General features: G+C 43.2%; 1 protein-coding gene across 1 annotated transcript in view; it reads right to left on the bottom strand.

Annotated features, from left to right (window-relative positions):
• Positions 1-10,272, bottom strand: part of SCAPER (S-phase cyclin A associated protein in the ER) — a 157,748-nt gene extending 147,476 nt beyond the window's left edge. The window contains exons 1-3 of the mRNA XM_086757440.1: positions 10,171-10,272; positions 8,048-8,123; positions 4,341-4,458 (exon numbers count right to left, since the gene is read on the bottom strand). Coding sequence (XP_086613566.1) covers positions 4,341-4,458; positions 8,048-8,123; positions 10,171-10,226 — 250 coding nt within the window. The 5' untranslated portion in view covers positions 10,227-10,272. The remainder of the gene's footprint in view (positions 1-4,340; positions 4,459-8,047; positions 8,124-10,170) is intronic.
• Positions 10,273-12,299: the final 2,027 nt, after the last annotated feature.

Raw genomic sequence — 12,299 nt, 5'->3', positions numbered from 1 at the left:
ATTAATTCTTCATGTTTTGGCAGAAAATGTTAGACTTGGAGCAAATACTCATCTACAACACCACCACATTTCATTTTTTTAAGGAGAAAGTCTTACTTGAAAGTTTCTAAGAGAATATTACAAGCAAAACAGTATTAAAAAATAACAGAGTCTTTACACAGAAATTGAATCAACTCACAAGTAGCTAAAAAATAGTTAGAAATTTAATTCTGGAGACAGAGTATCAGACTAGTGAATTTTTCACAGTTGTAAGACTCTCCTTCTAGGACACAAAGTCAACTGCTCCTTTTCACATACACTCACTCATACTACTACCTTCCCCAAAAGTGTAATTCAGAATCCACAAATACTTTGGTCCCCAATTCTATTCTGCTTAAATGATGAATGTGACTAGTCTAACAGTACCAATGGATCTATTAACACACTCATGAACATGCAGGCAACCGTAAGACTAGCAAATAGGTAAGTGCATCTTCTGGAGACAGATGTAAATGAAGGTGCCAGAAGAATACAGCACTGGCCCACTTACGGATCCACACACTCATGATAATCATAGAATCACAGAATAGTCTGGGATGGAAGGGATCTTTAAAAGCCATCCAGTAGAACCCCCCTGCAAGGAGCAGAGACATCTCCAACCACACCAGGTTGCTCAGAGCCCCATCCAACCTGGCCTGGAATGTTTCCAGGGATGGGGCTTCCACCAGCTCTCTGGGAAACCTGTGACACTGTTCTACCACCCTCATTGTAAAAAATTTTTTCCTTACCTCCAGTCTGAATCTGCTCCTTCTGGTTTAAAACCATTATCCCTTCTCCTATCACAACAGGCCCTGCTAAAGAGTTTCTCCCCATCTTTCTTATAAGCCTCCTTTAGGTACTGGAAGGCGACTGTAAGGTCTCCCCAACTCTCTCAGCCTATCCTCATAGGAGGGGTACTCCAGCCCTCTGATCATCTTCGTGGCCTCCTCTGGACTCACTTCAACAGGTCCACGTCCTTCTGATGTTGGGGGTTCCAGAGTTGGACGTAGTACTCCAGGTGGGGTCTCACCAGAGCAGAGTAGAGGGGGAGAATCACCTCCCTCGACCTGCTGGCCACGCTTCTCTTGATGCAGCCCAGTACATGGTTGGCTTTCTGGGCTGCAAGCGCACATTGCCGGCTCATGCTGAGCTTCTCGTCCACCAGCACTCCCAAGTCCTTCTCCTCAGGGCTGCTCTCAATCCATTCTCCACCCAGCCTGTATTTGTGCCTGGGATTGCCCCAACCCACGTGTGGGACCTTGCACTTGGCCTTGCTGAACCTCATGAGGTTGGCACAGGCCCACCTCTCTAGCCCGTCAAGGTCCCTCTGCATGGCATCCCTCCCCTCCAGCATGTCGACAGCACCACACAGCTTGGTGTCACTGGTGAACCTGCTGAGGGTGCACTCTCTCCCACTGTCCCTGTCACCAACAAAGATGTTGAACAGGTCCAGTCCCAATTCTGACCCCTGAGGAATGCCACTCGTCACTGGTCTCCACTTGGACATCAAGCCACTGACCACAACTCTTTGAGTGGGACCATCCAGTCAACTCCTTATCCACCGAGCGGTCTGTTTGTCAAATCCATGTCTCTCCAGTTTAAAGGCAAAGATGTCGTGTGGGACAGCATCAAATTCTTTGCACAAGTCCAGGTAGATGACATCAGTTGATCTTCCCTTATCCACTGTAATCCTGTCATAGAAGGTCACCAGACCTGTCAGGCACGATCTGCCCTTAGCAAAGCCATGTTGGCTGTCACAATCACCTCCTTATTTTACAGATGCCTTAGCATGGCTTCCAGGAAAATCTGCTCCATGTCCTTGCCAGGCACAGAGATGAGACCGACTGGCCTTTAGTTCCCTGGGTTTTCCTCATTTACCTTTTTAAAAACGGGGGCTATGTTTTCCCTTCTCCAGTCACTGGGAACCTCACTGGACTGCTACAACTTCTCAAATACGATGGACAGCCACTTGGCAACTTCATCCACCAGTGTCGTCAGGACCCGTGGATGTATTCCATCAGGTCCCAAGGACCAAGGTTCCTTAGATGGTCCTGAACCTGCTCTTCTCCTACAGTGGGCAGTTCTTTCTCCCAGTCCCTGCTCTTGCCTTCTGCGACTTGGGCAATGTGGTTAGAGCCACCGTCAGTGAAGACTGAGGCAAAAAAGTTGTTGAGTACTTCAGCCTTCCACTTCCTTCTGGAGAGGGCTCACATTCTCCTTGGTCTCCTTTTATCCCTGACGTACCTAACGAAGCTTTTCTTGTTGCCCTTGACGTCCCTGGCCAGATTTAATTCTGTCAGGCTCTGGCTTTCCTAACCTTTCCATGGCTGCTCAGACAACCTCTCCTACATTCCTCTATTAGCTGATAATAGAATCATAGAATCATAGAATGGTTAGGGTTGGAAGGGACCTTCAAAGGTCATCTAGTCCAACCCCCCTGCAAGGAGCAGGGACATCCCTGACTAGGTCAGGTTGCTCAGAGCCTCATCCAGCCTGGCCTTGAACGCTTCCAGAGATGGGGCCTCCACCACCTTTCTGGGCAACCTGTTCCAGTGTTCTATAACCCGCATCGTAAAAATTTTTTTCCTAATTTCTAATCTAAATCTACCCCCCTCTATTTTAAAACCATTACCTCTCGTCCTATCGCAACAGGCCCTACTAAACAGCCTTTCCCCATCTTTCTTGTAGGCCCCCTTGAGGTACTGGAAGACCGCTATCAGGTCTCCCCGGAGCCTCCTCTTCTGCAGGCTGAACAGCCCCAACTCTCTCAGCCTGTCCTCATAAGAGAGGTGCTCCAGCCCTTTTATCATCTTTGTGGCATCCTCTGGACCTTCTCCAACTGGTCCATGTCCTTCTTGTGCTGGGGGCTCCAGAACTGGACAATAAACTGGACAATAAACTGAGTTGCTGCTGCATGTGATCCAAAGATAGTAGGTATGTATTCTACTTGGTCAGATTACGCTCAAATCACTTCCATTTTCTCTTCCCACATTCACAGTATGTGTTTTTATGCCAACCAGTTAGTGCTTACTAAAAACACTGCTATACAAAATGTAGTAAGATAGCTGGGACAATGCTGAAGTAAAAGAGTCAGAACTGGAAACCAAAGCCTGTAAATGTGGACCTTTGTAATTGGGTTTAGGATGTTTAGCTGATGAACAGTGACAAGCAGAATGACAGATAACTTAACAGTTACACCTATGCATTCTGAACCGAATGCGATTTCCTCGACAAAACCTATACAAATGTCCACATGCAAACATTTGTGTTTTCATGCACCTTACTGTCTTTTGTCACTTTAGACTTTTCAGCTTTAAAAAAAGTCACAAATACACCTTAATGCCAAGAAAAGCCAAAGACAGCTTAAACTTTGCTTCAGTTTGCTTCAGACACAGAGTCAATTATCTTGTAACTTAGACATAACTGTTTATAGAAATATCTTCTCCACTGGCAGAATCACAGAACAGCTGAGGTTGCAAGGAACCTCTAGAGATCATCTACTCCAACCTCTCAGCTTAAAGCAGAGTCAGCTAGAGCAAGCTGCCCATGACTATGTCCAGTCAGCTTTTGAGTATCTCCAAGATTGCCCACAGCTTCTCTAGGCAACTTGTTCCAGTGCTCATCAACCCCCACAGAAAAAAAAAAAAAAAAATACTTTCAGATACTCCTGTCTAGTTCTCAAAAACAGCAGCACCTCCACGGGAACATGTGAGCTACAGAAATACTTGAGATGAAGTCCCCAAAAACAACATTCTGACATCTGGAACAGCTTGATCAGTATAAAAACTGAAGTCAATTCCTGGCTCCTTAAGTCAGCATGCCACAAGAGAATATTAGAACAGTAACAAAACTGTTCTGAGGACTCACATTATGGAAAACCATCCCCATGTATCCCTTCTTCAAAGATTCTTCACATACGTTTACCACGGACTGAAGTTATACTAAAAGAAACTTGCAAATATACTTGTTTTAGAGTACAGAGAGCAATTTGTTGGATTGTTCTAAGCCATCCCGACAATTTTGAATTCCCCAGTTATGAGATCCATTTTCAATAGCCTTTTCCAAGTCCAAGATTTTAAGATAACATTACTATATTGCAGAAGTATCTTGATAATATCAGCAAGAGAGAACACTCTTAGATGTTGCTTAAAGACTAAATTAAAACAGTTTTTAATCTGTGACTGTGAAGGTTTTATAAAGTGATCTGTCAACTGCAGGGTGCATTTTGTAAAAAAAGCTTGTTTCCATACAAGTAACTCCAGTGGACAAAGGAATGGAAGAGGAAAAATTCAGGGGAAGCCTTTGGTGGGTAGAACACATACCATCATCTTCTTTGTTTTCCAGTGGAACACTCCATGCAATTAGGTTCCTTGCTGTACGTCCCTCTTCTGCAACTATTTTCCTCACTTTGTCATGACTATTAGAGCGTTGGAAAGAAGCCTGAAAACAAGAAATAGAGAGATGGAAAAATATGTATGCATATAAATTTTTTGCTTGATACGTTAATTTCATGCAACATCTGGTCAAACTATTCCAAAGCGGGGTGCGCAGGCACTGAAGTTCCAGCAAGTATCTGAAACAGGTGTAGACACTCACTTTCACAACCAGCTGTTTTTCTGCGTGATAAGCCGATTGATTCATTAACACGACATGAGAGTTACTACCCCGCCCGCAGTATGGGTATGTCCACACCACACATTTTTAACTGACTGTCAATGCTGCCAGAGCATCACAGTAGGCTTCACAGATGGTTTAGTTACCTTGTGTTAATTAGAACTAATTATTCAAGATAAAAGCTGCATGAGACCAAAATACATGTGTTAAGTGACTGAAGACAGTCTGGAGAAAGGCACGAGATTTATCGGAAATATCGGAAACACATAAAAAATCCACCTTTCTTCCACTGAGAAGACAAGAACCTAGAGAGTAATTCCTGGTAATTTAAGTTAGCTGTTATTACTAGAAAGCTGCTGCTGTTCAAAGACAGAATGAGAGGCACTGAGGATGAACTTCATTGACTTAATAAACATATTTCTTTGCACTTGCAAAAAACATCATTGCAAGACCTTTGAAACAAATATTAGGAAATATTTGTGTCAACTGAAAGATGTCCATTAGACAAAACTTTGCCTCTTCTACAGTGTATCAAGTTATCCCTCAGAAAATAACTTGAAACAAAAGCCAAACTATATAATGTAATGCTAAATTTCTGTACCATGACAGCACAAAACTGCTGACCACGTTATTTTTAAATGCTGACAAACTTAACCACAAAGAAGTTACATAAATCTCACCATTATCTTAGGCATGAACAGACTGATTTTCTATAGCACTAATCGGAAGATGCATTTTTCCTCTCTTCATTCTTACCATCACATGACTCAAGCCTGTACCCACTTTGTTGTACAGAACTAGTACATCTTTAGAAAGAAAATACAGTAAAAATGAATACAGGAGATGAGTGGCTGTAATTTATTAAGGCAGTAAGAAACGCAACACAAATGAGAAACTGCTTTTATTTAAATGCTTATACAATAATATTTAACTTAGGTTTCTCCCATCCAGATGTCCTCAATTGCTTGTTTCAAAGTCACAGTGTGCCATCTAGTGCTCCACAGACTGACCTAGAGATATTGCTATGTAATATAATGAAAACAAAGAAAAAAACAGCACTCACATATAAATGAACTTTTAGAAAACCTAATGAAATAAATAAAATAAATTATAGATTTTGGCTCAAAGAAATCCAAGCAAGGCACGTGAAAAAACAGGACCTGTACTAAACTGGTTCTAGTCTCTCTGTATTCTACATAATTGATTGTCTGTTCTCGCCAGGAATTTTTAGTAAGGGTGAACAATTCTGCTGAATCAAGTCTGGCTTGGGTTTTTAGCTCCTTGTTGTTTAATGATACACTTTCCATCATCTATCTAAGAGTTAAAGATCCATGAATATCACATAACTGTTTTAAAATCGCTTTAAATTACAGTATAAACTCCCAAAGTAAATATATGTGGTAGCTTACCTCAGAAAAGAGTCAAATAGTTTTAACATAATCGCCTTTGAAATGTGTCTGTCTTAAACCAAATGAAGAATGTTCAGGCTGCATTTTGCAGTAATTTATTCTCAAATCTTCAAAAAAAGACCCAAAGACTCACCTTAGCTGCAAGTAAAGCTAATCTATGGCATCCCCAACCGCCAAAAATGAACTAGGTAAACAAATCATTCCCTGTTTATTGCATCTTTTCTTTCAAACCATCCATCAGCAAGACAGCGTTCACTCGGCACAATCTACATAATATTTAACTATGGCATTCCTACAGCATGAGCCCATTCTTGCCATACACAGAAGACTTGGAAACCATTTGAATTTTTTTCTTTCCTGTTATTTGTTACGTTCCATTTCTTCCTTCAGGTCTTCCTATATTCCAGGCTTACCAACTCTATTCCTTTAATCTTTTTTCTCATGTTTTCCAGATCTCAGATTTCAAGCTTTCTGAACCTGAGCACTTCAGTTTTCTCTCCCAGATTGTCTCCAGCTCATTCACACTTGTCTTTGAAAGACAATGTTCAAAAGCAGATGTGAATATTTCAATGAAGACTTCCTCAATGCTAAACACTGTGTGGTTAGGTTATTCACATCTCCCACTTAATGATGATACTCCTATTTAATCATCTCAAAACGACACACAGGGGTTTTTTGCAATATGATATTACCTCTTTATCACTTATGATATAATAACACATATGTCATGACATATCACACATAAATTAGCACAACTTACATAGCCAGAGAATAATGAACCCTGGAAGGGACCTCTGCAGGTCTAGTCCAAACCCCAAGTCCCTGTACCCTGGTCAGAGCAGACACAACTCTTCCTAATGCATAACGCACCTATGACCCTCTATAATCCCGAGGTTCCTTCCTGCACAACTGCTGCCAAGACAGTTGTTTTCCATCCCTACTTCTCCAGAACATAACTCCCATTTAAGGGTAAAACTTTGCATTAGTCCACACCAAACCGCTTTTTAACTATGTTTTCACAAGCCAGATAGGCTTATAAGGAAAGCAGAAGCATCTCAACAAGACATTTCCAAGTACCTTTGTATCATGAAACTAGAGTTTGACTTAAAATCCTGAGCTCTGTAAGTTAGACATCAGTCAAAAGAAATGAACAAACCCTTAAAGGAGGTCTTAATGGGACAGTTAGCAATAATGTAGTGTACAGCCTCAAAGAAGTGTTAACTATTGTGCCAAAGGCCATAGTGAGTATCAACACAGTCTCTTCATTTGACTAGACGAGAGCAGGCTTTAATACCCTCCTTCATATGAGTGAAGTGATATCATACATAGATTTCTGACTGCTTCCTCAGCCTGAATCCCTCCTATTTGCTGCTTAACTATCCAAAGAAGTTAACTTCCTCAAAGTGGTCTAGATACAATTGCCTGCTAGACAAAAGGAGTAACTACAAATTTGCTTAGGCTTTAAGTAGCAGATTTTTGTTATTTAGTCTGTACTGCTTCTTTGCATGGGCACGAATGTTAAAGGACCTCTTCTGAGGATTCCTGTTTTAATGGTGTTCATTTATATAAATACATTGCGGTAAACAAAATCACCAGTTTCATCTGTTGCATTCTCAAAGACAATAACTTCAGCTCTAACCTCAGCTACTTCAAAGACCACTCTGTTAGTGTAACCAACTTACAATAGAGCATACGCTGGACGAAAGCAGTTTAAAATGGGAATCAGTGAAACAAATGTCTTAAAGTGCAAAAAACCTATATACTAACACAACTAGAAAGGACACAAAACCAGAAGAAATACCCAGATTTCTTCTACAGTAAAATTCATTTTTGAAGGTTTCTCATCAATGTTGTTAATAAATCAAATTGATTCAGTTTCTAGAACCAATACTTTCAGAGAAGGTTCAAACCAACTGATTTATCAATGACTCCCAACAGGAAAAAAATTAGTTTTTCTTGCAGTAGGAAAAATCCTACCATACTGTTACAGTAGCTGAATGTCTTACCATCGTGTTATAGCCTTCCTCCATGTCAACAGGCTCACTTATTACATTTTTGGACGACCCCATTGAGTTTTCATACCTGTGTCAAAATAAATGCAATTAATAATTTTCACTTAAGCCACTTCTAAAATTAATTTATTTTCTTAGCAGCATTTATGTCATGGACATCAAATGAACACAGTATTGTGTAAAATGTTTGCATTGCTCTTTATTAGAAGTAGTCAAAGGCCCAAGAAGAAAACAAAAAGACAACGACTCTACAGAGAAACATAAATGTATATGTAGTAAGATAGGAACAGTACAAATAATACTAAATTTTTTAAACAAATTATTGCATGGACTGCTCTAGAATAGTGATAGGCAAGCAGAATAGTGTTTCCTCTGACAGAGGACAGGGCAGGTTGGTTATTAGTTCAAATAACTAATAACCAGAGACATACTAAGAAATCAGTATCAGATAATTAGTGGTGACGCAAAATAAAATGGAAAACTTCTGTTCTCATTTTTAAAAAAGATGTGATGGTTCCTGTAGAAGTCAACTCGGAGAAAGTAAAAACTCTTATCTAGTTTTGAACTACAGAGCCATTGCCACAAATGCAGAAGTACACAGGACTAACTATTTAGAGATTTATCAAGAATTTCCAGAATAGTGATAACAATTCTGAAATAAAATTAAACTCTTGGCTTCAGGGTTGAAATACATTCTAGCCAGGTACTGATTAGAGCGCAGACACTCTCCTGCAACAGTTCTTATTCTTCTAAAGAATCAGACGCTAAGCAGAAGCTAAAGACACTTCCAAATTATCAGAAATTAGGTAACAGAACAAGGTTAACCTTTAATCAGATCCAAAGTGGGCTTTTCTTGGTCTTTCTCATTAGTGATACTGCTTTAAGAGGGCTGTTCCCTTAGTCTCATATTACACCTTGTACTCCTCATAAACTGCTCATTTTTCTAAAAGTAAATATCCAAAACTTACGTTAACAAACAGGTAGTTGTTCAGATTTGCACTCGTTTGTATGCTTTAAGGCAACCTACCAAGCTTATGAAAACTGAACCATTCTGCAGCTGGTGGAAGGAAGCTGAGTTTTTGAAAACAAATTAAGATGGTATATTAGCCATCAGTTCAGACATCAGGACAGGCCCAGCATGAGGAGACTTCAAACACTGAGGCATCTTAGAAAACTGTGCTTTTGTCCACTAAATTAACCTGTTTATAACCAGCACGCAGTAAAAGCTCATTAAATGGACATATATACTTCAGGAAAAAAACTGAGGGCCCAAGTATTTTCCCAGTACTGCAAGGCATTTGGAAATAATTTAGAAACAAGAATCTGTATTTAGAACAATGTGTAGAAAAGGCAAATCCTACCCCTGCATATGCTGCAAGACCTACTGTACAGTCAGCTTCTGTAATTGTGATTTTCTGATAGCGAAGAAAGACTATCAGTTTGAACTATGAGCACTGTTAATAGTTTTTAAAATGCAAATATTCATACACTTTATGACGGTTTTAAGAATTTACAGTGAGCTTTCTCAGTACGTGTGCCTCCCCTTTCACACCGCAGGAAAGCTGGACCTGTGCGACTCAAAGCAAAGCGAGGTTTACGACAAGGGCAGGGATCTCCCTCAGGCTGAGCAACTCCAGATTTCCTCACAGACTTAGCTGACGACTGCGGGCTAGGGCAGCAGTGACGGGGGACAGGCTCCTTCGGAAGGGACAGGCCCCGTTCCCCGCGAGGCTGCGGCAGAGCTGCCGCGGGGCACCCCCGGGGGCTGCCGAGCCCGGCTCCTGGGCAAGGCGCCCGGCCGAGCTCCCCCACACGGCGAGGCCTAACCCACACCCGCCGGTCCCGCTTGCCGCCGCGGGCTTCCCGGTTGCCTGTAGCAACCGGCCTCGCTCCCTCAACCCGGTCCGGCGCTGCGCAGGGCCGGGCCGTGCCGCCCGGGAAGGCCGAGGGCCCGGAGCCGCCGGGCGCGGCAGCACTTGGGGGCTCCGCGCGGCGGAGGAGGGGGAGGGCTGGCCCGCCGCCATCTTGCCCCGCCGCCGCGCTCCGCTCCGCGCCGCCCCGCCGCCGCTGCCGCCGCGCCCCTCCCCCACGCCGGGGCGCGCGGAGCGGCCACTCACGCTCTCCGCCGCGCCGCGCCGTCCCGCCCGCGCGCGTCCCGCCGCGGTGATGTCATCGCATCCCGCCGCCAGCGGCGCCTGCCCGCCGCCGTGCGCCGCGCTTCTTCGCCCCCTCGCCGGGCCGGCGACGCGCGCATGCGCCGCCCGCGCCGGTGAAGGCATTGCCCTCACCTTGGCCACCCGCCTCCCGCCTCCCCCCGGCTGTCTTCGGGGCTCGGGGCTGAGGCGGCCGCGTCGCCTCCGCCTCTGACACAGGGGCTGGGAAGGGTTCCCCAGCTGCGAACCGGAGCCTCCTGCAGCTCCCCGGTCCGTGCCAGGCCGCTTGTCGCTTGCGGCTGCCCTGCCAGCCCTGTTAGAAAGCCCCGAGGTGCCACCGCTTCGGGCCTCCCGGGCTGCTGAGGTGATGGCGGTCCGTCCCTCAGCATCCAGCCCTTTCCTTACCAGCGGGGAGCTGGAAAAAGGAGAACATCAAATATGTGCGAGCCAGTAAACACTTGTGTACAATACATTGGGTGTACGTGCAGGCAGACAGCAAAACGGGACCTAATCCTGGGATTTAACACCGGTGAGGCGTGAGTTAGGGTCCTACCTCCGGCTTGGGCACCATGCTTGGAGAACTGAGGGGCTCGTGGAGAGGCCAGCCCTTCTCGTGGGATCTGAGGCCTGGAAAACATGACCTGTGAGGAAATATTGGACAAGCTGAGACTATTTAGCCAAAAGAGGAGACAAAAGGGGCTGTGGTAGGAGTGTTCAATCATGTAAAGGCATGGTTGTGAAGAGAAAGAGAAGAATCCATTTCTTCCACTGTGAGGAAGTAAGAGGCCTAAATTGTAACCAGGACAATTCAGGTTTCCATCTCTAAAACACTAAAAATAATACAAGGATTGGCATAGATGGCTTGGGGGATTATATATGCTTCAGTTGAAGTCTCCAGGAACAGCAGTGAAACCTTCTCTCAGAAATGAGACGTATACTTGACTCTGGGAGCAGAGAGCTGAGCCAGGTGGCCCCTGAAGGTCCCATCCAGATCCCTTATGCTGTCATTGTTCCATAACGAGCTTGTTGATTATTTATCAAGCAGTTATCTGAGTTTCCACAACTGCCTCTGGTCTGCGGCTGAGCTGAGCACCATGGTGCTGGGCCTCGCAGCAAATCCTGCTATTCTGGTTTGATGCCAAATCAGATACCACATCAGAAGAGTGTCATTTTATAACCTCTTTCCTCAGATATTAATAACTGCACTAAATGCAAAGAAGGAGAAAACCAAGTCTGTAATGTCTGCGGAGTCTAAAAGTCTTCAGGATACTTTGTGCAAGGTGTTATGAAACAATTAGAATTCTCAGAAAGTTGTATTTGTGTACTACTAAAGCAAATCAGTGCCATTTTGAAATCCAAACAGAAGGTATTTGGACCTGATTATCTTTATAAATAAATTGTTGCTCAGTTTTTTCCCTTACTTAAATCCACATGCGAAAATCCAACAGCTTTTATAATGGAAGAAGGGAGGATAATCTTTGCGTGCAGGTCTTAGATGCACTTAACTGTCCCATATGCAGCTTAAAATGTTTACATGTGATAAAAACTAGATTAGGAGAATATGTCAAAATGGAAGCCTATCTAAGTAAAACTACTGTAAATCCATTTATTCTGAAAGTGTATAGATGACATGCATTAGAGTAAAGGAAATTAAGGCATATTCAAGTTGGGCAGTGATTTATAGAATTAAAACGTAGAAATGTAAAAAAAAATGTAGTAAACACCAGACATAACTTCACTTGCTAGAAAAAGCTGTTAAGAAAATGCTGTTTGTGTAGCTGGACCACTGCTCTCATGCTGACAGTTGAACGGGAACAGATTTACATTTGCAGAGCTCATAGAGAAGAAGTTGTGTGGAACGTGACCTTCTAACATTAATTCCTTTGTGACTGAATGAACAGCTCCAAACAGATTTGTGAAAGACTGTATGCCATTTGGCTTGAGGGAAGAGGGGATCTTCCGGAAAAGTCAGAAAGTTCAGCACATAAAAAACTTTTTTTATATGGCATGACTTGTATTCTGATTTAAAAATAGCTTAACTGATACTCTCTTTTTACTTACAAGTTACAATAGTGATGCATATGCTGTGCACT

Source organism: Chlamydotis macqueenii, chromosome 12, assembly GCF_036417535.1.
Source record: "Chlamydotis macqueenii isolate bChlMac1 chromosome 12, bChlMac1.mat, whole genome shotgun sequence".
Classification (NCBI taxonomy): domain Eukaryota; kingdom Metazoa; phylum Chordata; class Aves; order Otidiformes; family Otididae; genus Chlamydotis; species Chlamydotis macqueenii.
Note: the sequence above shows the minus strand (reverse complement) of the source record. Positions and strands in the feature narration are given on the sequence as shown.